Source organism: Balaenoptera borealis (assembly GCF_965194805.1).
Source record: "Balaenoptera borealis genome assembly, chromosome: 14".
NCBI lineage: Eukaryota > Metazoa > Chordata > Mammalia > Artiodactyla > Balaenopteridae > Balaenoptera > Balaenoptera borealis.
Genome location: NC_138875.1, coordinates 50,767,534 through 50,795,055, shown reverse-complemented (window position 1 = coordinate 50,795,055; position 27,522 = coordinate 50,767,534). Strand labels below are relative to the sequence as shown.

Below are 27,522 nucleotides of genomic sequence, written 5' to 3'. Positions count from 1 at the left end.
CCGAGAGCCCCTTAGTCCCACCTGGCCCGCAACCCGGAAGCAGATGCGAGCCCCGCTGCGTGACGGGCTTGCGGTTCCGGGTCGGGCCGCGCTGCGGGCGGCGCTGCAGCCCGCGCTCGGCTCACAGTCGCAGCGCCCCGCCCCCGCACTCCGGACCTGGGCAGGTGGTGGCCGCTCGGCCGCTCCCGGGGCCACATGGCTGAGGGGGACGGAGGGAGCGACCAGAGGCAGGTGAGGCCCCGGCGGGGCGCCGACCTTTAGGCTCGGCTCGGCCTCGTCTCGCCGCCCCGGGCCTCCTCGGCAGAGGGGCCTCTGCCCGGGGCCGCCCCCGGTCTCGCCCGCACCGCCCGCGCCCGAGGCCGCGCCGTTCGCTCCGCCGCGTCCCTTTGCTCCGGCGCTTGATCTCAGCCGATCGCTCTCGGGCCGGCCGCTTCCGGGCTTCGGCACGCTGGGCCTGCCTCGGGCGCTGTCACCGTCAACCATCAGCACGCGACTGAGCAGCTCCCGGCCGGAGGCAGAAACCAGGGTTCTGCTCCCCGCCCTGTCCCCGCCGGGTCACCTTGGACAGGTCACTTAAGAACCGTTTCTGCTTTCGCAAAACGAGCAATAATAACACAGACCCTGGAGTCACTGAACCTTCCTCCTCTTGGCGTTGAGCTTTCCCCGGCGTGTGGCTCACGTGGGCGCTCTTAAAGCTTTTCAGAATGCGCTATGAGGACAAAATGAGAGGATACAAAGTTGAATGTATACTTTGCTTCCCATTTTTACCTTTAGGTCCGGTTTTACTCTTCTTTAAGCCGAAACCAAAAGAGTAATTTCTGAAATGTTTCGAGGGTTTGATGACCAAAAACCCCAACAACCGCCCAGCCTCGTGCCCAAATTCAAAACAAAAACAACGAAGGAGATAGCCAGTAGTAATATAGGGCGAATATAATAAGTAGCAGTGCCACCGGGGAGTGGGGGCGTGGGGTTACCTGTTAAAAAGAGAAGGTGGAGCAAAGGAGATATGTGTATCCTTTAGCTTGTAAATGTCAGTGCAGGATATGGGAGTGCATGTATATTTTGGCTCAGTAGTGGTCAAAAGCACAGTGATGTCGTAGCAGGGCTGGTGCCAGTCATTGCAATTGTGTCTGGTACGCAGAGGGTAGAACATGGTGACCGGCTGCTGAGAACGTTTGGTATCGTTCATTCAGGGATCCTTCATCCAAGCTGGTGATGTTAAATACAAATACCTTATAAAGCAATAAGGAAAACTCAGGTTTTTAGGGTCGGTGCATTCTTTGACTTTTTTTCCCCCCATCAACCTCTTTCAGAATGAGGAAATTGAAGCAATGGCAGCTATATATGGCGAGGAATGGTGTGTCATTGATGACTGTGCCAAAATATTTTGTATTAGAATTAGCGACGATATAGATGACCCCAAATGGACACTTTGCTTGCAGGTATTTTTGCCCTTCTCTACAGCCGTTTTCCAGTTACAATGTTGACTCTTGTATGATTGACTGCTGTTGTATTCCTCTAATGATTATTCTTGTGTGACTTGTTCTGAATTGTCTTTTTGTTGTTGGCTTTTGTTAACGATTGATGATCTAAACATATGGGTAATTAAATCTCAGATCACTCTCAAGTAATGCTTTCATAGATAGTCTCAATCTTTTCTCTCCCTATTATTTTATTTATTTAAATGTTCTTAATGTACCATTGGCAGACTTGAGTTTCACTTCCTTTCACTATCCTGTACGTTTAATAGAAGAGAGTCTAAACCTGGGAAGATGACTAACATTTAAGAGGAAGAATAGGTTAGTTATTTAGATGGTTCATAGAGTAGATACTCATTTGTTAGTTGGGAATCAGTTGTGGTTAGGATAAATGAAAACATCAGCTATGGCTTTCTATTTTAATGCTTATTCTTTGATGACTGCCTATACTTCCAACATAAAAGATGCCAAATTGAGTTTTTGTCAGTATTTGTTTTTATTGTAATACTGATTTGGAAAGAAACGTGCATGGTTCTCTATTAAGTGGTAGCTATTTAATGTATTTAATAGTGTCTGGTAGGATTTTTTTTTTAATTCCTTAAGAAAAATATCTGGAACATGTTATAATGCCGCTCTTTCATTTGGGGTTGAGGTATAATGCCCCTATTTCAGTTTTTCTTTTCCTTTTGTCTTTGTCCTCCCCACTTAATTTTCATTGCTTTTATACTTTCTCTGCAAATAATGATCTCCTTCATAAAAGATTGGCATCATCTTAACAACATATTTAAGGCAGAAGCATAAATATGAGGTGGGAATTCTCTCCTGAAATTTAACAAAACAATGGTTTTGTTTCTTAGTTTGGCAAGTTAGAAATCTGTCCAATGACTGGCTTTATGAATGTTGTTATTTTTGAGCCATGATGAAGTATAAGCAGATTTGTTTTTAAACTGCTTTGTAGGTGATGCTACCAAATGAATACCCAGGTACAGCCCCACCTATTTATCAACTGAAGTAAGCTATATTTCTATATTTATATTTTTATAAAAAGATTATACTTTTCAAAGATTGTTTCTCTGTACTGTACATTGTGTTTATATAGACTACCTTATCAAAATATATATAGAAGTTAAAAACACCTTTTGGACTTGATATAGAGCATTTAAATTTAAAAATTAAATTATGTAAAAACACTTTGAAGTTTGCCACTTAGTATAAAAGAGAATCAGAGCATCCATAGGGGGTAAAATAGCTACAGAACTGTCTTTAGAGACAGGGAGGGAAATCTTCCTCTTTAGACAACCTAGTAATCTAGAAATCTTGGCCTATAGAGTTGCTCCTAACCTGCTTCTGCTGACCTCGCCAGTTCCTTGATCTGCCTCTGTGTAAGACGGCCTGCCTTCCAGGAATCGCCCATGGTGCTTGTGGTGCTTGTCCTGCCCTTGTTGTTGAGGAACCATCTCAGCAGCCCAAGCGTAGTCTTAATGAGTCATGACCTGTTAATTGCAAGTAACCTTTGATCCACCTTGCCCGCTTGACCTACTAAGCTGTGTAAACCTGTGCAGACAGAATTGCATTAAATCTCAATTACTAAAATTTTTACCTTCCAGTGGGATTGTCTTTTGTATGAGTGTTTTAAAACCATAGCGGTAAAATTTGCTATTACTCATGGTTCTGTAATTTTTCATTTTTATTGAAAATGAAAGCTATTATAGAATGCTTGTAAACATCTGTGCCCTTTTCAGGAAAAGTTGATTATTTTTTTTACAGTCGTGTGGCAACTGACTTATTTGTTAGAGTTGTTTTTGAAACACCAGTTAGAAAAAATTGGGAAGTCCTGATAGTGTAGCAAATACTGTGAATCTGGAAATTTAGATTCTGGAACCTCTTCTGCCACTTAGGTAAACTAGGGCAGATTTATGATATCCTATGAACTCCCCTGTTTTTTAAACCATATTTGAATTGAATAATGATGTTGTTGGCTTCATCATGGTTTTTGGGGAGGAATAAATGAATTAATGCCAATGAAAGCATTTTGGAACTGTATCGATTTATATAACATAACATTTTGATGAAAATAGAAAAATTTTTAAAGTTAAATAAAACCAGTTTGTGATTAATCAGTATTTTTTCTTTGAGATATAAACACAATCTTTGAATAATCTTCTTTATTTTGTTTTATTTAATCTTAGTGCTCCTTGGCTTCAAGGGCAAGAACGTGCAGATTTATCGAATAGCCTTGAGGAAATATATATGTAAGTGATGGATGATTAAAAAAAATTCTATGAGTGACTCTATTGTGGGCCTTTGTTGGAATCATGATACGTTAGGGCCTTTTCTAAACTTTTTGTTAAGCTGCTTTTCCATTAACAAAAAGAATATACTTGAAAAATCCTTGAAAGATTGGTTGTATAATATAATTTTATATATACATTTGATACGAATTCTGCTTAGAAACAAAAATACACTGTTATTTAGAACTAATAGCTATAAAGACACTTAGCCAGCTTGTGAAAGTAGATTCAGAGATACTGCTCTTATTTTGCTATTTTCATAGGCTATGTTGAATGAAACTGGTAACAGCAGAATCCTAAGCATAATTATTCATTAAACTACTATATATTTTTAATGGTAACGTTCTTGTATTAGGCCATAAGACTGAGAGTCTATTGATATACTGTATTTTTCACTCTTTCATTCATTCAACAAATGCTATATGGCAGGCATTGTACTAGATCCTGGATATGCATAATTAGCAAAAACAGAAATGGTCCCTGTTTTCATTTAGAATTTGCAGGTAGGGGAGATATTACTCATAACATTGTAAAAATGAATGTCACACTGCAGCTGTGATAAGTTCTGTAAAAGAAAGATATTAATATACAGTACTAATTGAGTTTGAAAGAAGTCCTGACCTAGTCTAGGAGGTCAGGGATGGCTTGTTTGACTTAAGAGCTGAGTTACTTAAGTGAAGATAACTCCAGTGAAGGACTACAGCATGTGCAAAGGCTCTGTGTCAATGAGTTTGGCACATGTCAAGATACAACGTAATGGTGGTATTAAGTGGGAAAAGAGAGGGGAGGAGAGAAGGGAACATGGTGGGAAAATGACCTAGTGAGGTAGGCAGGGGAAGTTATGGAGAGTCCTGTAGGCCATGTTGAGGATTTTTGTCTTTATCCTAAGACCTTTGGGAAGCAGAGAAGAGTTTTAAGTGGTGTGATGCCATGATAATATTTTCATTTTGAAAACACCATTCTGTTTCTGGGTGAGAACTGATTGGAAGGAAGCAAGAATAGATGTGGGATATCAGGAGGCTAGTGAAGTAGTCCAGAGAAGATATTTCTGTGATTTGGGTTAATTTTAATGAGATACATTAATTTAGTACAACAAATAATGTTCTGGAATATCAGTTTTACTGTAATCCAGGAACTGGTAAGGATCGTCTTATATGTTGTAGGTGGCTACCCCATTTGGCACAGTGAGAGAACCCCCTTTGTATCTGTGGGATCTAGACCAGGTTTCTTTTCCTCACAGAATATTTAATTTAAAAATGCTAAGTCTTCATGGAATTGATTCTGTTTGTTCCTTCCTAGAGGAAGTGTGGTCTTCCTTGAGTTCCTAGGTTTACACTTGACTCTGGAAGTAACCAAGAACTGGACATATCAATGGGAGAGGCCCCCATTTAGTGATTCCATCATCCTCAGCATATAAATATTACATGTTTTCTCAATGAAGTGTTTTCTGATACCTGTCCCTGACCTTACTGGCCACTCCAACTTTTGTGCCCCCAACAAACTTCTTTCTGTAATCTTTTATTTATGCCTATTTACCAATTTATCTCCCCCCTAAAGTAGAATAAGATAAATATACTGCAAATTTGCTCACCAATGATGTCGTAATTATACATTTTACAGTCATTTTTCAGTTCTTATCTTACTTGACCTCTGTAACTTTTGGTGGTGTTGAACACTTTCTCTTCTTGAAAAATCTTCCTACACTTGGCTTCCATCCTGTTAATCATATTCATCAATTAGATTTTTCTCCTATCTATGCACAATGTCATGCACTCTGAAATGGCTTCCCATCTGCCTTTTTTCTGCCCCAAAAGTGCCTCCCTTTATTAAGAGATATCCTCCTATAGGACACAACTTGCTGTTCTCCCTAAGTAGTTCACTTGAGCTACTAGAGAATTAGGAAGGATCAGAAATAACAAAGGAGTTTGTTCTAAAGATAGGATATGGTTCATACTGTCTTGTTTATTAAAAACACTTGAAAATAAACCCAGTCCAATAGTAGTATTTTCACACATGTGGTCTAAATAGAAATATACATTCTGTTTTTAAAAGTTTTGTGTGTACAACTTTTAATCATATTTTCCCATAAAATCCCAGCAGGGGGCAACAAGTGAAAAGCACTATTAGTCATTGAAAATTAAACATTTTAAATGTATGGATATAGTTCTTAATGTTTATAGTTTCATTATGTTCTAAATATTGTAACATCAAGATTTTCATATTTATTTGGCATCATTTTGAATGCTAAATTTTATTTTTGCCTAGATAAGAAGATGAACTATGTTTTTTCTTATGTAAGGAGGGACGAAGTCTGAAAACTAAGTCTTTCCAGTAAACATTTTATGAGTATCTCCTATATGCTCACAATTTAAAAATTAGTATAGATTAATTGTGTACCAAAACAATATAGTGACAATTACTGAGAGGTTTGGACCAAGTGCTATTGTTTTTAGAGGTCTCTGGGCATGTGGTGAGGTTGTAAAGGAGGGTTCCATTTTGAAGGTGACCTTTGGGTGCGGTGTTTGGCAGGTGATCAGAGGGCGAGAGATTTTCTGATAGAAGGAACTGCATGAGCAAAATCATGTAGGTGTGAAGCAACCTGGCATCTTCAGAGTTCAGCAGATAGTTCAACATGCCAGGGATAGAAATTGAGGTAGGTGTAAGAAAAAAGAACCTGTAAGCTGGTAAGGAGTTTGGGCATTATCTTGTAGGCTGTAGGTGTTTTAGGCAGGGGAGTGATGTAATGAGATTTGTGTGGCACTGTGGAGGGTGGGCTGTGAAGAGTTTGAAGCGAGGGACACCATAGGAAAAGCAGTCAGTAACTAGGAGGGAGATAGTGGAGACCTTTATTAAGGCAACAAGAGTGCAAAGGAGAAGAACGGTCAGTTAAAAAAGTACTTAGGAACATAAACTAGGATTTGGTGATTGTGTAGATGTAGACTCATTTGCTTATCATACCTTATTTTTGTTTAAACATTTTGCATACGGATATTTTGAATATATGAAAATAGTTTAATAAAACAAAAGGTAAATAACAGATTTAAAAATACTTTGAACATTATACTAATTAGTGTTAAGAGAAAATGAAAAGGATTAAAAATTTTTTTAATTTGAATTTATGATAGTCCATTTCAACAATATTTAATTTAAATCCAAGAAAATGATTAATTTCCCACAGCTCTTCACATTCTGATGTATCATGAAGTCTTAGATTTGGAACTTGGAGAGTGAGGCTTGTCAAAGCAGAAAGTGCACCGGACCAAGTTAAACAGGCAAGGAAGACTTTCTTCAAGACTATTCCAACAGGGGAGAGAGGCAGAACTCAGTCTGAACTCAACTTCCTGAAACAAAAGCCAGTACGGTTTTTAAGGGCTGGGATAAGCTGTAGAAAAGTACTGGGGGATGCTGGGGGGAGGTTGATCAGTGAGAGTGTCCAGCACATTAAGTTTCTTCCTGAGTTTGCAAGTGCGTTTCTCTGTGATTAGGCTATCTGCGTTTGCAAATTGTGGCTCATCAGGAGTTAGGCCCCTACCAGCCAACAGAGACTGGGAGATAGGGCACTGTCTTCCTTGATGACTACATTTCAAAAGAATGGCTCCCAGGTCCTTGAGAAAGACACTCCTAGGTTCTAAAACTGACACAACTTCTAAAAAGATGTCCATAATTCCAAAGGAGCAAAGGAAGAATTTACAGTGACAAGTTTTGTAAAGAAAATGCTCTAAGAAGAGAGAGGTCAGGGCCTAGAGTCAGGAAGCTCAGCCTGTCTGAAGTTTAGTCAAGCTGATGTTAAGGCTTTCTTTGTCAGGCTTGTGGAGTCAGTTTTTGAAATAGTGTGACCTCTTTCTCATCTGTAAAATGAGGATAAAAGAATAATATCATTGTAAGGATTAAGTGACATAATCCATGTAATGTACTTTAGCACTGTATAATAGCAGCTCTCAATTTTGTTGTTCTTGTTAGAAGAATCATCTCATCCAGTTTTGTCATTTTGAAAATGAGATGATGGAAACTCAGATCAAGTGATTTGTCTAAGGTCACACAACTTAGTAGTACATTGTAGTGAATAGCTTTACCCTTAAGTCAACAAATATAAATATTGGAAAATTAAAGATACAAAAATTAGAGCCACAAGTAAAACAAGAGTCACAAGTAACTTGACTTTTGTTTTGATCATTCTGAATTGGATAATAGTTATTTAAGTGTATTTAATCGCAGTATATCTCAACTAAAATACCAGTTTTTAATCCAAGTTGATCTTTTATTCAATTTGAAACAAATTTTGTTCTAGACTTTTTATATTCAGCTACTTTACCATAACTTAATTTCATAAATAAAAGCTTAGCATCTCACCCTATAATGAGTAGTTCTCAGATTTTGTACCAGTTCTTAGGATTCAGCTGACTTCCTCAAGGACCATTCGGTGAGGGGAAGAAGGACATAGGAGGGAAGACTACAGCTTTTGTCTGTTTCTGTGAGAGATTTCATTACAGTGAAGGCAAAAGTTTGAAAACCACCAAATACTAGTCTGTAGTTAAAAGATATGAACAATCAACTATACTTGAATCAAAAAAAAAAAAGGTATGAACAAACTATTGTCATGAGAGAAAACACAAATACAGCAGTAATAACAACAACAATAAAAACACCCAAACCACCATCAGTGATAAATTTGGGGGTCCAAGGGAACAAATAATTTTCATTTTCTTTAGGAAACCTTTCACATCCACTACAACTTCCTTAAAATGGATTTCAGTAAGTCTAGTTAAATACTAGGGAAGAAGGAAGCATTTAATAAATGATTATGGGCAGAGTGCTGTTGTATATTGTTCTGCAGGAAGCCATGAGCCAGAGGAGAGGAAATTTGGAGTTAAGGTTTAATTTCTTTATTATTAGGAAAAATTACTTACTAATTGTGAAAATTCTCCCAAGGTGTTTTCCATTGTCCCCTGCCCCCAATAGTCCCCTCACAACAATAACAGCAAATCTGAATGTGAATATATATTCACAGAGGGATGATTTTCCTGTCTCAAAGGGTGGTTATGAATGAGGATTAAGTGAAGTAACAAAGCATTTTCTACGTCTTATATAGTAGGTGTTCAGTACACATTGGAAATAGTGCTACTACTTTTGGTGATGATGATGTGATGAATTAAATAGAATGAGATTAGAGGATGGAGAGAATTACATATAAAACCATACATTTGTAAGGATAATAACTGTAAACACTGAGACAGGGGACCCCGTTTTCTCATTCACTACCATACCCCCAGGGCTGCACGTAGTACTTGGTGTATAGGCAAGGCCCTTAAAGATCTGTTGAGTGAATTAAGATAGGTCCACTTGAAAAGAGACTACTTTTGTAAAGTAATAGGTCCACTTGAAAAGAGACTACTTTTGTAAAGTAAGGCAAGATGCTGTAAATCTGTTTTATAGGTGAGGAAACTGAGACTCAGAGTTCAAGTGTCTTACTTGCCTAAGGACACAGCTGCTTGATAGGAGAGCAAAACGCAGTGGGCGACCTGAGCTTTGGAGTAAGTCTGCATTCACATTCTGGCTCTGGACTTCTTATTGCTTATTGTCTTAGACAAGTTAATTGATCTTTCTAGGTCTGCTTTCTCATCTGTACAATGGGGAAATAAAACCTACTCTATTAGACAATTATGAGCATTAAATGTGTTGATATATATAATGTACTTTGGGCTTAGTATATACTCAATACATTTTACCTTTCTCTGTCTCTATACCTCTGAATCTTTTATTGAGAAGAGAGGATGGGGGTAGGAATTATTTAAAAGAAACTCAACCAACATTCTCAATTTTTTAAAACCTTTCCAATTGACTTTTGCTCTCTAAATAAGACAGGTTGCCAAAGAACATGGAGGATTGTTTTAGTACTCAGGAGTTATGGGTGAGATGGGAGGGTTTGAGGGTACAGAATTATTTGAAAACAGTGTTGTTTTCCTCTGTATGCTTGTTTTGAAAGTTTCCTTTGGGTGCTGATGAGTGGTGATAAAAAGATGATGGTTTCAAGAGCAGCTGTTAGAGGAAGGAGGTAAGGTGTTATGAAGTAGTGTGATGATTTCTTTAAACACACTTTTTAAAACTTATCTAAAATTAGTGTCATCTCCTAAAGAGTAGACACTTGGGCCTTTATTTTATTGCTGTTGCCATCATTTAACATAACGCTATGGACATGAACTATGACATGTTCTTTTTCTCAATGAGCCTTTGAGATGGATTTAATTATCTGAGGCAGCCAGACAGCTATCTGGAACCAAAATGAATCAATTTGGGCAGTAGAATATTTTGTCCAAAACAAAATAAGAATATAAAGTTTTCCATTGATTGTCTTTTAAGTCTTGTAAATTGGCTTTCTGAGGGAGTTTCTCAAATGCTTTGTATTCTTATTTGTTGGAATAAGTACATAAAAAAAGTGGTTTGAAATTGTTCAAAAAGTTTAGAAAAGCAAGCAATGACTGGGCATCAATACTACAATTATATTCACTGACAGAAACTAAATCATACTTATATCTATCTTAATTCATCCAGTTCAAGTTCAGAAATTTTCTTTCCCCTCTTTGGTTGCAACTCTTCTACTTATTTTAAGTGAGCAATGTTAGTTTTAATTTGGGAGCCAGTTGGAATTTTTAATGTTGATGTATTAAATACTCATCCACAAATGTTAGTAAATTGCATTTTTATAAATTCCTCTTTAAAAGGCATGGCTAGGGAATTCCCTGGTGGTCCAGTGGTTAAGACTCAGCTCTTTCACTGCAAGGGCCTGAGTTCAGTCCCTGGTCGGGGAACTAATCCCACAAGCTGCACAGCACGGCAACCCCGCTCCAAGAAAAGGCACGGCTAGATTGCATATAATTTCTTAGATTGTAAATATGTCTATATTTTCTTGAATTTGAGAAGGAAATTTTTTTAACATCTTTATTGGAGTATAATTGCTTTACAATGGTGTGTTAGTTTCTGCTGTATAACAAAGTGAATCAGCTATATGTATACATATATCCCCATATCCCCTCCCTCTTGCGTCTCCCTCCCACGCTCCCTATCCCACCCCTCTAGGTGGTCACAAAGCACTGAGCTGATCTCCCTGTGCTATGCGGCTGCTTCCCACTAGCTATCTATTTTACATTTGGTAGTGTATATATGTCCATGCCACTGAGAAGGAAATTTTTAATAACAGTTTTTTCCCCTGAATTTTGTTTAGAGAGAATATTGGTGAAAGTATTCTTTACCTGTGGGTGGAGAAAATAAGAGATGTCCTAATACAAAAATCTCAGATGACAGAACCAGGTAGGTTTGCTCTTTTAATTTACAGTAATTAAATTTTCATGTAGATATTTTCATTGAAACTTTTAATGAAGATCTGTATGCTGTTTTATGTTTTTATATGATAAAATATGTTTCTCTGGAAAGTTCTTTACTCATGTAAATATGATTATTTCTTTCTATAAGCTTTAGCCTCCTTGGTTTCATATTACTATAAACTCTTATAGAAATAGAATTTTATGGTTAAAGAACTTGGGTCAAAAATCTTTGCTTTCTTTGACTATTGTTATGGTAATATGAACCATGTAACATTCTTCATGAATTATTGGACTATGTAAGTTAGACATTAGCTTCAAATGAGTGTAGTGTTTATAGAAAAAGAACTTTGGAAAACACACTGACCAGTATTTAAGATATAAAAATTGACTTTGAAAGTTGATTTTTTAATTGAGATAGAATTCACATACCATGATTATTCACTCTTTAAAATGTATAATTCAGTGGTCTTTAGTTTATTCCAAAGTTATGTAACCATCACCACTATATAATTTCAGGACATTTGAAAATTGAAAATTGATATTTTGCTCTATTATTATAGTTTTATTGAATCATAATATACAACAACGTAGAAGTTTCTTATGTTTTCTATTTACTTTGCTAGTCTTTGTTCCAGTTACTACAAAAGCCCTTTAGAGAGGAAAATTACTAAGCCTGATTTTATTTCCAAATAGAGTTTTATTATTATCACTGATAGAATTAGTTTCACTTTGGGGAGAAGAGGGATTAAAAAAACAACAACAACAAAACCCAATAGTCTATTTACTAATTTTTAGAAGGTTATTTACACCGAACCAATTATTAAGGATTTCCTTACCAAAATCAGTATAGGGCTTCCCTGGTGGCGCAGTGGTTGGGAGTCTGCCTGCCAATGCAGGGGACGCGGGTTCGAGCCCTGGTCTGGGAGGATCCCACATGCCGCGGAGCAGCTGGGCCTGTGAGCCACAATTACTGAGCCTGCGCATCTGGAGCCTGTGCTCCGCAGCAAGAGAGGCCGCGATAGTGAGAGGCCCGCGTACCGCGACTTGCCGCAACTGGAGAAAACCCTCGCACAGAAAGGAGGACCCAACACAGCCATAAATAAATAAATGATTACCATTTAAAAAAAAAAAAGATTAAAAAAAAAATCAGTATAGATTTATAGTTGATAGAAATATATATTTTTTCAGAGCATTTTACTATTTTTCTATAGAAGCAAATGTTTTTACTGCTTCCATTAAAATCAAAGAGATAAATGGTCTGAAGATATTCTGATCATGGGACAATATTTTTTGAAGTATTTTCCTTGACTTTTTATGATTCATGTTCTGATTTTGCAGCATTTCAGGGCATCTGAGAAGAGTTTTGAAACCTCAAAACAAAAATTGAGTTTTGCCAATCCACCATTCTAGAGTGTGGGATAATTGCAAAAATGGAATATAAGCAAAAATTTAGGACTCCAAAAAGCTTGGAATCACTGAACTATTAGGAAATTTTTAAAATTATTGATCTTAAAATGTTATTTTCCCTTTCCCACCTATATCTATAATTTAGCTTAGCCACACTTCAGATTTTCGAGTTATTGATGTAGGTTGTATAATTTTTAATTCGAACAAATTTTGTTTGGAATTTTTTAATTAGAAATTTTCTAGACTTCATATTAAAACGGAAGGTTTAATAATTCTGAAGAATGAATAAGGGTATAAGCTAGTGATCAGGATATCTCATGAGAATTTTCTTCTCCAGGGTACCCACTTGACAAGTAATTTATTTTTATTTTACTATTAATCTTCAGTACATATTTATTCTTTATTATTTCATTTTTTCTACTATAGAAATGTGAAATTTTTTAAAAATTTATTTATTTTATTTATTTATTTTTGGCCACATTGGGTCTTCGTTGCCGTGTGCGGGCTTTCTCTAGTTGTGGTGAGTGGGGGCTACTCTTTGTTGCGGTGCACGGGCTTCTCATTGCGGTGGCTTCTCTTGTTGCGGAGCATGGACTCTAGGCGTGAGGGCTCAGTAGTTGTGGCTCGCGGGCTCTAGAGCGCAGGCTCAGTAGTTGTGGCGTACGGGCTTAGTTGCTCCACGGCATGTGGAATCTTCCCGGACCAGGGATCGAACCCGTGTCCCCTGCATTGGCAGGTGGATTTTTAACCACTGCGCCAACAAGGAAACCCCAGAAATGTTAAATCTTGAAGTAATTATATACTATTTACACTTTTAAAAAATTCTGAACTAATTTTAGACTTATAGAAAAGTTGCAAAAATAGTAGAAATAGCTCTGTTATATCCTTCACCCTGCTTTCCCTAGTAACATCTTACATAACCATATTATAATTATAAAGAACAGAAAGCCAACATTGATATAATATTAACTAAACTAAAGAGCTTATTCAGATTTCACTAAGTTTTCCACTAATGTTCTTTCTGCTGTTCTAGAATCCTGTCTAGGATTCTTTGTTGCATTTAGTTGTTATTTCTCCTTACTCCCTTTTAGTCTATAAATAGTTCCCCAGTCTTTCCTTCACTTTTTTGACCTTTCATGACCTGACACTATTTTGTGGAATGTCCCTCAATTTGAATTTGTCCATTGTTTTCTCATGATTGGAGTAAGATTAGGCATTTTGGCAAGAATATCACAGAAATGATATTGTATCCTTCACAGTGTATTATATCAAGGAGCTAATGATATCAATATGCTTTATTAATGGTGATATTTACCTTGATCCCTTGGCTAAGGTGGTATCTGCCAAATGTTTCCACTGTAAAGTTACTGTATTAATCAAGCGTTCTCCAGAGAAACAGACCAATAAGATGTGTGTGTGTGTGTGTGTGTGTGTATTATAAAGAGAGAGGAGGAGGGAAGGAATGGTTGGGGGGAGAAGGAGGGAGGGAGGGGGAGAGAGAGAGAGATTGATTGACTTTAAGGAATTGGCTCACGAGATTATGGATGCTAGCAAGTCCAAACTCTGCAAGGTAGGCTGACAGCCTGGAGACCTAGGGAAGGAACGATATTGCAACTCAAGTCTGAAGGCTGTATGTTGGCAGAATTCCCTCCTTCTCTGGGGAGGTCAGTCCTTTTTCTTTTAAGATCTTAACTGGAGTCTCACTTGCATTATGGAGGGCAATCTGCTTTACCCAAAGTCAACTGATTTGAATGTGAATTCCATCCAAGAAATACCTTTACAGAAACATCTAGAATAGTGTTTGACCAAATATCTGTGTACCATGGCCTAGCCAGGTTGACATATAAAATTATCAGTTACTGTCTTTCCCTTTGTAGTTGATAAGTATCTTGGGGGAGATACTTTGAGGCTATGCTAATACCCTATTCCTCCTTAAACTTTAACCTACTGATTTTAGTATCCATTAGTGTATCTTATCAACAATATTTGTAAACAATATGGTGTTGTAACAATATGGTGATTTTCATTTCCTTCTTTCCTTCTTGCTATGATTAATTGGAATTCTATTCTGAGAACAAGATGTCTCTTTTCCACATTTATTCATTTGATTACTTATATTAGTATGAACTCATATTATTTTATTTTGTGAGTTAAAATTCCATACTGTCATTATTTTGTTGCTCAAATTGTTCCCGGTTTGGCCTTCAGGAGAGCTCTCAGGTAGGCTCCTGTGTTCTTTTTATAAGCTTCCATTGTGTTTTGAACATTTCTTTACTCTCTGGAATCACAAGATATTCCAGGCTCATCTTGTATTTTCCTTGTCCCAACCCTGGAGTCAACCACTTCTTGTAGGAGCCCTGGTTCCTTCTGTTGAAGACTGGTGTTTAGAGACCAAGACTAATGGTTTTTTAAGTGTAATTTCTTACTGTCTTATGATCACTCATCATGTCTCATATCCACATAGGCCCAGACGTAAAAAAGAAAACTGAAGAGGAAGATATTGAATGTGAAGATGATCTCATTTTAGCATGTCAACCAGAAAATCCAGTTAAAGCATTGGACTTTGATGTCAGTGAAAATCGAACAGGTATAATGTTATTAGTTTATTTTGAGGAAAGCGGGACGGTAGCATTATGAATGGAATTTCTATACCATTTGAAATGGTATAGAAATTTAGTAAACTCACATTTTAGGAAATTCTTATTAATTTGTAGAGAATTGGGTTATTTTTTTCCTGTCTCCTGGCCATTTTGGTGTTTGCTAGGTCTATCAGAATGGTGAGGAAAAAAATAGAAATTTACTTTTTTCTTTTTTTTTTGCTATTTATCTAGAGTTTTGAATTAGTGGTGAGAGAAATTGAAACTAAGAAAAGCTGTGTTAATGTTCTCAGTTCACATCCTGCTTTTATATTTTTACTTTGAAATCCTTAGCTGTCTACTGATAGCTCAGAGTTAAATTTTAGTCTTTGCTCACAAATATAAATACAATAATTGAAGGTGCAACCACTGAATTAAAGCTAGTGAAATGCCTTCAGGGTTTTAGTTTTTGCTTAAGCAAATTTGTTCCATGATAAATTTGTATTCAGCTTATGGATAGGTTGATGTGATAAATCAGCTCTGTATTTCTATCAGAAAGTATGTTCCATTTTAGTATTTTAAAATTTTGAATGATATAGTCAGTTTCCTCAAGTCTCTTACAAAAACATGATAGACCAGAGGAAATGTTCATTCTCTTTGAAGATAGGGAGTTCCCTATGCCATTATACAGTAGCTTTTAAACAGTAAATGAAAATTTAAAGTTCTTGCATAGTGTCTCAGGATTAGTAGAAGGGGACAAAGAAGCCTCGAATGAGTGGGGAAGAACACCCAGGATACCTGCTCCTGTTTCACTCTAAGTAGTTCCCATTTTATTCATACACATATTTGCAGATATGGCATAGGATGTCTTTTGGGAAAGAAGATCCACTATTAAAAGAAAAAGAGTGAAAATCAGAGTCATAATAAATCGCATCCAGTTCCTGTTGACCTTAATAGTGTACTAGTGCAGTGGTCACAGTCTGTTCAAGAAGAGAACACTACTGGGGGAAGGAAGAACATCCTGCATAAACCTGGCTTCTCGTCCTAGTCCTGCCACAAACCAGTGCAGTCATTTTTGGCAAGTTATTTAAAGTGCTCCAGAAATATTTTTACATGTGTTACTTGAAGTGTTTCATCACTTATAAAGCAAACTGACTTGGTAAGATTCAACAGATCAGTGAACAGAAATAGAAAAAAATTAAATTCTTTTTTTCTGAATAACTTTTCATCCTAAATGAGGCAGATGCAGCAGCTAGGATGGTTGGTAAGTTTCTCATCTACGTTAAGGGTAAAATTAATGGTTCTTAAGCTTGTTTAAAAGGCAAAATAACTGGAAATCACAGTACTCGATGTAATACCAATTTGGTGTACTATTGATACATTTAATTCAATCCTATGATGTAGGGACAGTTTTATTAGCAGAAGATATTATATTACAGCTATACAAAATAAAGTCATAGATTTCCCAACCCAGAGGTCCATCAGCAGTAAAATGAATAAATACTCCATATTAGCAGCTGTCAATCTTTTTGGTCTCAGGACCCCTTTCTACTCTTAAAAATTAGATGTTATACCAACTTATACAACTGAAACAGTCCAGGATTTGAGTCCCAACCTACCATTTCCACTGGGTGACCTTAGCAGGTGAAAATCATTTATAAGTCAAGTAGTTTTATCTTAATGTACAATATATTAGGAAACTTTTTACTTAAAATTATAATTTAATTTTAATAGACAACCAGTATTTGTTATTTGAGTTGATTTGCCATATAATTTACATCTCTTTCCCAACTCCCCCCACTATACCATTGCCAATTTTTCAGTATTTGAATGTAAGAATTTAAAAATTAAAGTTATATAATTCTTTAAATTTATAGAAATAGAAGAATTACCTCCGATTGATCATGGCATTCCTATCACAGACCGAAGAAGTACTTTTCAGGCACACTTGGCTCCAGTAGTTTGTCCCAAACAGGTAAACTTACTGTGTCCAGTTCACTCTGATGTTGTTTTACCAAAGTAATTCAAGCAAATGGTTTTGCAATAATATCTTTGTTTTTACTATTATGTTTAATTTTCATGCAAGATAAAAATTATTTGCTAACTTTCTACCTCCAGGTTACTGGGAATCATGGAATATTTGTTTCTGTTTATCACTGCTTTCAAAATTGCATCCAGACTCTGATTAGGGCTTAACTCTCCAATGGATTTTCAAAGAAGAAAAACCCATTGTGGTGGTGTAGAAAATTATGATGCTTAATATCAATAGCTTGTTGAAAAATTATTTGTCTTATCATGTGGGAGTTCTATAAAACCTCGCCTGTTCTGTTGTTGCCCAAGTAAGGGGACAGTGGACAGACTGGCTGAGCCCAGTCTTCCCAACCTGAATTCCTTTTCCTTTCTGCTTCCTGATTTTAGGTGGCCTGATATCCACCAAAGGATATTATATGGGAAAATCTTCAGTCAAAAATAGTATTCCTAGGTCTTTGTCTTTCTCAGTCTCTTTTCAGCAGAATCATTTTCTTCTTCCTTGCTGCTATAATCTAGCCTAAACTTTATTAATGTAAGAGACAATTTCAGTACACCTATAAAGTTAAATTAACCAGAAAAGTCTTACTAGCTTAGCATAGGTTTTAAGCATTGGTCTCTTCCCTTTGGTCTCTCCAAATTCTTCTAAAGCCCTGACCTATAGGAATACAGTTTTTTGCACCAGGCTGCCTTTTCACTCTCTTTTAGTCTCTGGAAGAGGAAGTTCTTTCCTTCATTGATTTGTGGTCAAAATAACAGATTTTGGTGCAAGCTTTTGGGCTTTTCTCTCAGGAACCCTATTTTGCCCTTGGCCATTGCTCATAATCTTGTTGCCAGGGTCCTCGTTAGACATTCCATTCTGAATCTCTCCATACTGGATCCTTTTTCCATTTCTGATTATAGTCACTTAGACTTACAGGATCATAATTTGTGAGAGCTGAAATAAATCTGAGAGGTCAGTGTCTACTTTATTGATCAGGAATCTGGGAGTCTGAGAAGCACAAGATTGCACAATTTCTGATCCAAATTGTTCTCCGTATCTCCAGCTTAGTCTTCCTTACCTCCAGTATTTCTTCTATGTCCCTTGCCAACTACCTTTCTAAAAGATCTGACCACGTGTCACTCCTCCCCCACATACCCAATAATCTTTGCTGATTTCCATTGGCTACAAGGAAAAATCTAAACACATTATACAAGGCGCTTTGTGAAAGACCCTACTTTAATCATTCTGATACATCTTCTATCATCTCATTCATACTCTTAAGTTAGAGCTACATAAAACTATTGGTCACTTCCTGAACCTTTCTCTTTTATGTCCCTGCTAAGGTTGACAGATAAAATACAGAGTAGCTAGCTAAAATTGGAATTTCAGATAAACATTATTGCATAGGCCATACTTATAATAAAAAAATTTGTGGTTTATCTGAAGTTCCAGTTTAACTAAGCATCATTTATTTCTGCTTACTAAATCTGGTACATTTGTACATGCTGTTTCCTCTAAATGGAATGGCTTCTTCTTGCCCCACCTCACTCTTCCATTTTGATGCAGAACTGTCACTTATCTTTCAAGACCTGGCTCTTGTTACCTCCTCTGTGAACCTTATTTGACTCCCAGAGAGAGTTTTGGTTTTATAACATTTTGAACATACCATTATTCTGTACCTGTCACTTTGGTAAGTTTTCAGAGCTCATTTCTAGAAATTCTTATATTTTCGTTTAAATTTCTCTATACAGTATGGGGAAAATTTCTTATGTACAAGTACCCTGGACATGGTTACTGCTCAGATATTTGTTGATAACTGGTGGTCAAAAATACCAGGTCTGTCATTTTTGTACCAATTAGAGTACCAGTTTTTGCCCCTAAAATGAGGAGAAAACTTCGGAAATGGCTTTTTCAGAATGTAGTTGAGTCTTTAAATAACTCTTGTTAATTTCACTACAATAGTATGTATATCAATATGCTTTAAATTTCTTTTTAGCATTTGTTTACAGAGCAAATAAAAAGTATACATTAGTTTATTTACATTACTGCTGTTTTTAAGGTGAAAATGGTTCTTGCCAAATTGTATGAGAATAAGAAAATTGCTAGTGCTACCCACAACATCTATGCATACCGGTAAGTGATCATCACAATTTTAGGAACGTGCAATTTGTAAAAAATGGGGGAAGGGACTTCCCTGGTGGTGCAGTGGTTAAGACTGCGCTCCCAATGCAGGGGGCCTGGGTTCAATCCCTGCTCAGGGAACTAGATCCCACATGCATGCCTCAACTGAGAGTTTGCATGCCACAACTAATGAGCTGGCGAGCCGCAACTAAGGAGCCTGCCTGCCGCAACTAAGATCCAGCTCAACCAAATAAATAAATATTTAAAAAAAAAAAAATGGGGGGAAACTGATGCATGATTTAAAAAAACAACAACTATTAGGTGTTTTTTTTCCACTGTAAAAGTAATAATCATGTGTAGAATATTTGGAAATGGCAGAAAAAAGAATCAGAGGAAAAGTTAACCATTTTCTGCCATTAAATGTAACTGATATTGTGAAATATTTTCTTTCTGTCTTTTCTATGTAAAGTTTATTCTTTTCAATGCTTTATTCTAGTATCAAAATTTTTCCTTAATGTAACAAAAGCATTTTTCCATGTTGTTATAATTGCTTTATAAACATTATTTTAATGGCTGTGTAATATTTGTTTGAGGCTCCATACCACAGTTTATTTAACCATTTCCTTTTTGTTTTTAGTTTTTCATTTTTTCTAAGTATTATAAAGAATAGTCCCGTGAACATCTTTGTGTACTTTTTGCATTATTTCCTCAGGATAGGTTCTGGTTGTTTCATATTCTTTTTTGAAATGAAACAGAAGTATAATTAAAAAGGAAAAAAGAATAGATTCCTAGAAGTAGAATTATCAAAAAGTATGAACATTTTTGAAACTCTTGATACATACTGCCAAATTTTTTCTAACATTTTTCTTTTAAACCAGTTTATGTAAATTAAGACTGCTTCTTTCACTACATGTCTTTTAGTTTTGAGTACGAAGGTTTTATAGAAATCTGCTGATTTGTTAGTAAAGAGATGAAGGGTATATTTTTTAAATATGCAAATTAGTACAGACTTACAGAACATAGTTTAGGACTAAAATAAATTAGAATATAGACAGGAATTTGGTGCAAATTTAAAATGTGATTCAGACTATTTGTAAAATCTAGGCTACCTAAAACACAAAAATCTCAAAAAAATTTATCACTTTGGATAGGTGAGTTTTTAATATTAGTAAGTCACATCCCTTTAAGTGCCAAATCTTACCAAAAAAACTATTTATTATATAATTCCCTACTTATTAGAGTATCACTACACAGAATTTTGGTGTTTTCTTAGTGAGTTAGGGTCATCAATATAAAAATGAGGGATTAGACTGTGCTTGCTCTCAGTGATTAGAATGTGCTGTAAAAGTATTAATAGGTACTATTCATTCGTCCCACGTGTTTGTTGAGGGCCTACTCTGTGTCATGTGCTTTACATAAGTTAAATCTAATTATTTCAGCAACTGTGCCACTGTAAAAAGGTTAACTTTTTCAATATCACATAGTCGTTAATGGTAGAGCTGAATTTGAGAATCTAATTTCATTTATCTCTATCTTATTCCTACATGGCCATGTTGGCTGCACCTTCAACAGTTGCTGGACATGATATTGATCTTAAGTTATCAAAAAGTTAAACAATGTGCCGGATACTCTATTTCAGGCCCCAGATTTTTGTTTTTTTAAGTACTTGGGTATTTTTGCGTATTAATGGGTGATCAGCTGTCACTTCTTACAGATGTCAGCTTGACTGCGTGTAGCAGCCCCTCCACCTCACCCCCTTATATAATTGATGCTTGGGAATGAAGGAGCTTAGCTTGTCAGAACTGTGTGTCAGATAACAATAAAAAGGCATAAAGTGGAGGCTTGAAGGACTCCTCTGGGAGTTAAAGAAATAACCTTTATTTGGTACATGGACTTTGTGTTGTGTATTTTGAATGCTCAGGGTCCTTTTAAGGTTACTTCCTGGTTCTGGGGCTGTGTTCCTGCTTTGGAGTTATGGGGCACTCTTCAGGCTACTGGTGCACACAGCTATCGGATGCTGCATCATTATCTTCCTGGCATGTGAGGAAAGGGTTAGTGAAAATGTCCATGGTATTTCCTGATTTTTTTAAACCTAACAGTACTGATTTATATAGTCAGATTTCTTCATTTGTTCTATAAAGTCAACCCCGGAATCCTTTTTGCCTTAAATTTGCCATATAAAATTTTGTTTAATAGTACTAACTTTCTTTTCTTCAAATGAGGCCAACTCTAAATAATAGTAGAGCTTGGTCATAGTAGGTGGGCAGTAAATATTTACTGAGTGAATGAATGAATAGATGGTTTGGTGGATGGAAAGATGAATGAATGAATAGGATTGCTATAATAAAATTAATATAATTGACTTAGGTGTATAGATAAGGTAGTATTTGGCTTTTTATCACCATAACTGGAAAGATATCTTTGCTATATTTGCCTAGTCCTTGATGGTACCATTTGTAGGGGCCTAAAAAATGCACTAGATGGCATACCTTAACTGGCACTGTTTTCTTTTTATAACTCACACTTATTTGCCAAGCTTATTCATCTACAATGTAGCCCATGCTAACTTTCTAGATAATTTAAATGGGTAAAAATACCATGATTTATCTCTGATATTGATAACTATCCAGGGGGAAATTATAGAGAAAAATAAATCTTATAATTCTTAGAATGGGGAAGATAGATAAATGCTTGGTGGCTAGAATGTTAGGAAAGTATAAAATATTATGTTGGTTATCACCTCCATCTTTTTTATATAATTTTTTTCTCTTTCACTGGAGTTTAGGCTCTTTGATGACAGGAGTACACCACTTATTTCTTTTATACCATTTCATAGCGCCTATTATGTGCCTATAATGCTTGTATACAGTTTATTCTCAGTAAACGTTTTTTAGTGACTATTCTCTATAATCTCAGCTTCAAGATTAAATGAAGTGGAGGAAGTGTCAGATGTCTAAACTCACCTTCCCATAATTGTAGCATTTCTGATTTAAAGGAGGTACCCTTGATTCCTAGCTTTCCAAAATATAAAAAGGGAAGCATACTGGATAGGAAATCATCAGTGAAAATATAGCTAATTTATAGTTCAAGAAAGATTTTTTTAAAACAGGTATGCTGATTTTGGAAGTAAATTGATGGCAACAAATATGAAAGAGTAACTTTTATTATTGAATACAATATTTCAAGGTTTTAAAGTGTTACACTGTTACGTGTATTTCTAGAATATATTGTGAGGATAAACAGACCTTCTTACAGGACTGTGAGGATGACGGGGAAACAGCAGCTGGGGGGCGTCTTCTCCACCTCATGGAGGTAAGTGTGAGTTAAACCCTGTTGATCCTGTTCTGTGAACCATAAAATTTCTCAACAAAATTCATTCCTAAATTCCATTTAGGAATAAGTAAATCAGTTAGACTATATAACATGAGATAATTTGGTTTTATTAGTAGTTAGTTTTTAAACATCGGTAGAGAGATAATTTTAACCGCTGGATGTGGGGCAGAAAGCAAAAGGTTAATAACAAGTGCTGTGCTTTCAAGCTCTTTCAGTCGTAGACAATAGAAGATTATCTTCAGTTCTGGAAAAACTTATCCTTTTTGTTTCATGACAATTTCCTCTCCTCTATTTTCTCTGTTCTGTCTTTGCAGAACTCCTGTTAGTTGGATATTGGACTTCTGGGTAGATCCAGAATGTTTCTTTTTTTATTAAGTTGTCCATCTCATTGCCTTATGTTCTAAGACATTTTCTTGACTGTCTTCCAAAATTTCTATCAAATTAAAATTTTTTTTAGCAACCATGTATTTAATTTTCAAGAGTTCTTTCTTGTTCTCTGTTTTTCCCTTTTCGTAGTGTGCTGTTCTGCTTTTATGGATACAATATCTTCTAAAATTCTTCTGAGTATACTAATTAGAGTTTCTTTTTTTAGATGTTTTCTTCCTTAAATTTTTCCTGGTCCATTTTAGTTTGTTTATCTTGTCCTTTCTCTTTCATGCTGCTGGATTTTCTTCATCTGTCTGGTGATCATTGATTGTTCATTAATTTTAAGAATGGATTGTTTTTTTCCTAAGGTAGTTGCTATAGTTTCTTCTGCTATTGTATGTGGAGGTTTGTTTTCTAACCAGGCCCTTTCCTTGATAGGAATTCTGTGGGGGTCAGGCCTGTAGACTGGTGGGCTTCACCTTAAGGGCAGCATTTGACAAATGTCAAACTGAGGAGGACCTTACTGGTAGGCACTAGTGATTACTCATGCAGCCCCAGTTCTCTCTAGCTGTTTTGTTCAGAAGCAGGTTTTGTGTTGCTGTTTGACCTAGGGGTAAAAAACTGCCTAAGTTAAGCTATTCTGGTTGAAGTCACCAAGAACTGGAACCCCACTGCATGATCTCCCCTTCACTCTGCCTGGTGGTCCCCAAGTTTGCAATTCAAGGACACTGTGGAGCACAGTGTTTGTTTTCCAAATTCCCTTCTTATTCTAACATTCTGTCCCCTGAATTGTTATAAATCTCACTCTGCTTACTCATGGTTCTGCCATTAAAGTCGGGGAAATTTTATGTGCAATTTTATGTATGGGTTTTTTCATTTTCCTTTAAAACTCACATCTGTACCTGTCTATATTTGTATGTAATTATGCTTCTGAAAATAACAGATTTTGAATGTGAGAAATGTCATGGTGGTGGTATCACGCTGGTATGGAGGGATTTTGCTAGGACCAGATCGCTTCAAACATATCAACAACTGTGCCAGAAACATTCTAGTGGAGAAGAACTACACAAGTTCACCGGTAAGTGGTTACTGATATTATATCTAGAGAGTTTCTCACCACTGCCTGTGAAATTTAAAAAGAAAAAAGAAAAAGAAAATTAAGAGTGAAGCAGAACAAGTGAGGTGCATTTGAAAAACCTTTGGACTAGGAAACTGGAATCTTAGGTTTTAGTCAGAACAGTGTAATTGACCAGTTGTGTGACCTTGGGAGGATCACTTCATCTCTTCAAACCTTAATTTTGTAGATTCATGGAGTTTTATAAAAACCTTAAAGACCAGTTAGTTTCCACTTCCTAAAATTGAGACCCATAGAAGTTATAGCTAATGCTACAGTGAACTGGATAGTCTTTAAACATCTATAAAATTCTAACATTCTCTGTTAGTGTCAAAGTGTATCCCCTTTCCCCTGACATGCCTTTAGATGCCTTCTTCCTTTATACTTTTTTTTTTGTCTCGTATTTCAGATATGTTCATATCTATTTTATTTAAACTTTGCTGCCTTACTTTGAAAAATGAACAATGGATTAAATAGTATTGAGAGGAATTCCCTGGCTGTCCAGTGGTTAGGACTTTGCACTTCCACTGCAGGAGGCATGGGTTCGATCCCTGGTGAGGGAAGTAAGATCCCACAAGCCGCATGGTGTGGCCAAAAAAAAAAAAAAAATACACACACACAAAAAAATAATTAAAAAAATAAACTTATAAACAATATTGAAATTACTCAAACATAAATCTGTTAGATAACTGAGATAAATGAGTGTTTTCTTTGATTATCCTTGATTGTTTTGGAAATATTAAAATAGACTATAAATGAAAGAGCCCTGTAAAACAGAAAGATGGTACATATGGAAGTAATTATACTTTCACTATTATACATATTCTATATGACTAGATTTAAGAGTCCTAAGCTAGTACCTTCGTATAAATGTAGGAAGATACTACATTGATTTATGTCTTTTTCAGGAGGAATCATCTAAGACTTTGGGAAAGAACAAAAAAGTAAGAAAAGACAAGAAGAGGAGTGAACATTAATACCTGAAACTGTATGAAAGGTTAATTTGCCTATAATCATATACAAATTCCACAGTCATCAAGGAATATATTGTGCAGAGAGAGAATCCTGGACTGTTCAAGTCAGCCAGTTCATTGTGGACACCAATATTATCTTTTCTTCTTTGGTTATATCATCTGCCAAAAATAGAGAACTTGTGATATTTTCATGAGTGTTTCAGGCTGATTCAGAAGGATTAGTTTGAACTTAATCACCACTTCATATAATTTTAGGAAGGTAACAGTTGCCCAGGGCAGTACCTGAATTAACTGTCCATTTCATTACATGTCAAGTGCCTTTGTTAGGTGGGGAAGAAGTGTCTCTAGAGGAATATAAATACATGATTTCTTGTCATTGGGATTCTCGTTCTGTTAAATGAATATTACCTTTTACTGCTCTTTACGGCTCCGTATGGCTTATTGAAATAGGGGCTCATTGAAGATTGATCTTAGAGAGTTTCTTCTTGTGATTTTAGTTCATAAGTATGTCACCTTTCATTTTATAGTGCTCATGGAGTGACGGATTAAGTGAAAATCCAGGAGTATCCATCTGCAGTTATGTGCTGAAGTGATAATTCATCTAACAGATTTGTTAGCATAAGTGTTATGCCTCACTTTCTGTCGCAAATTGGTGATTGTGAAATTTCAAAAAGTGATTTTCTAGTCTCTACGTTTTTTGTTTAATTCTTGTACTGTTAAGCAATAAATACGGTGTGCCAGTAGTCTCCTCCCACCACCGAAATGTGTTGGTGTAATATTCTGGTTTCTTTTAACAACCTGGAGTACCTTTCTTGTGATCTTCCTTGAGAAATTAGAACTATGCCAGAAGCTGTGCTATGGTTAATGGAACATTTATGGAATGGGGTAGAGGTGGCAGAACACCACTGGTGTAAGGTGAGAGAGTGCATTGTGTAGTGCTGTAAATGTGATGCACGTTTCCCATCCACACTCCTCCAGCTATGCTTCTCAACTCCATGACTTTGTGGAGAGAAGGAGCAAATCTTTGATTGGAAAAACAGAGAAAATCCCTCTTTTTTTCCATCTTCCTTTCATCAGTGTTTTATAAAAGTTCCTTCTTTCATCTGCAAGTTGTGCAATTTACCTCTAGGCATTTAGACAATAAATTTATCCATGAGATATAAGTCATTAACTGTTCCCTTTTAGATAATGATTGCAAACAATTATTAAAAATTATTAATTGGTCACAGATATACTTGAGATTCCCTTCCAAAGAGAGGGAACAGAAATAAGGAAGCAATTTGGGATGGTGCTGGAGCATGGAAAACATCAGAGAAGAGTGGACACAGATTTTTTTTCTATTCTCTGATGTTTTACCTTTAAGAGATCTAACATCCTAACTTGGTATTTTTAATAAGAATCTAGTAAACAGCTTTACACTAGGATGGATTCTGAGAAGTAAAATCTAAATTATATTTGTTGTAAGTGTGTTTAATTGTCGTAACCTATATTTATTTAAAACACTTACCTCAGATTCCATGAAAAAATTAAGTATGTTTTATGTATTAACTGTTAAAATAATTAAAGAACTTAAAGACCATTAATTAACATTAAAATAATTTCACAAGCATGTCAAAACCTGTGAAAGAAGATATAAAACAGTAAGAATTGCTGCTACAGAAAAATGAATGTGAGTTAATTTTTCTGCAACACCAAATTTGAATTCCCTTTTAGCTGTTTTATCTAACATTTATTTAGGTCTTTATAGAAAACCTTTTTATCTCTGATCCCATTTTCCCTTATTAAAAAAAATATTTTTGCTTCTTTCATTAACCACATTTTCCAGACTAAAAAAACCTAATATCCTTTGCCCAAAGTCAGGTAGTGAAAAGGAGAGACCCAAAAGTCTCCAATTCTGGAACGTGAGTTATTTTACACTCTTCATTATGGACCCCTAACTAGTTATAGTATCTTTTTGTCTATTTAAAATTTCTCTTGATTAGAAGGTTTTCAAATTCTTCAAATTCTTCTAAAATTCAAATAATAATTTTCCATAGCCAGATCTATGCTGTGGCATATTTGATAGCATATTGTGTTTGTTAGTTAGAAATATTCTCCATATGCCAGTTTGTAAGAGCAAGTAGCAACATCTTGCTACTTGCTCTTACAAAATAGCAAGTAATGGGAATAGCAGTATGATTTGGAGGTATATATCATGAAACATTTGATATATACCTATTTGAAGAGACATTATATCAAACTAATCACAACCAAGAAAGAATAGCATGAAGCAGATACTGTTTGAAGGCAGGTAAAATTTATTGCAGAAATTGTATAGTCACCTGTAATTCCACTGTCTAGAAATAACCATTATTAACATTTGGTATGTACATCCTTCTATTTTTTTCCTATGCATGATTTTGTATATATGGCTATTTTTCTTTCCATAAAAATGGTACTAAACTGTATATACTGTTTTCTATCCTGCATATTTCATATAGAAGTATATTGTTAACATTTTCCCATGTCAATAAATATTCTTCTATGGCTTAA

General features: G+C 35.9%; 1 protein-coding gene across 3 annotated transcripts; it reads left to right on the top strand.

Moving 5' to 3' along the window:
• Positions 1-65: 65 nt before the first annotated feature.
• On the top strand, positions 66-27,522 carry IMPACT (impact RWD domain protein). Of its 3 annotated transcripts, XM_082355541.1 has the most exons (13): positions 66-231; positions 1,314-1,442; positions 2,437-2,489; positions 3,668-3,730; positions 9,753-9,821; positions 10,989-11,074; positions 14,960-15,082; positions 16,949-17,046; positions 19,142-19,215; positions 22,425-22,515; positions 23,846-23,980; positions 24,925-24,960; positions 25,518-27,522. In XM_082355541.1, exons 1-13 carry the CDS (start codon positions 196-198, stop codon positions 25,581-25,583), a joined length of 1,059 nt encoding a protein of 352 aa, XP_082211667.1. In that variant the 5' UTR covers positions 66-195; the 3' UTR covers positions 25,584-27,522. The 3 variants fall into 3 exon arrangements, with proteins under 3 accessions (XP_082211667.1, XP_082211668.1, XP_082211669.1); XM_082355542.1 differs by lacking the exon at positions 9,753-9,821; XM_082355543.1 differs by lacking the exon at positions 9,753-9,821 and having other exon boundaries at positions 24,925-27,522.

Coding starts and splice junctions, on each gene's coding strand:
- IMPACT (XM_082355541.1), top strand. CDS start 196: ATGGCTGAGGGGGACGGAGGGAGCGACCAGAGGCAG. Junction 1,443..2,436: donor AATGGACACTTTGCTTGCAG/GTATTTTTGCCC, acceptor ACTGCTTTGTAG/GTGATGCTACCAAATGAATA. Junction 24,961..25,517: donor CTTTGGGAAAGAACAAAAAA/GTAAGAAAAGAC, acceptor TTCATTTTATAG/TGCTCATGGAGTGACGGATT.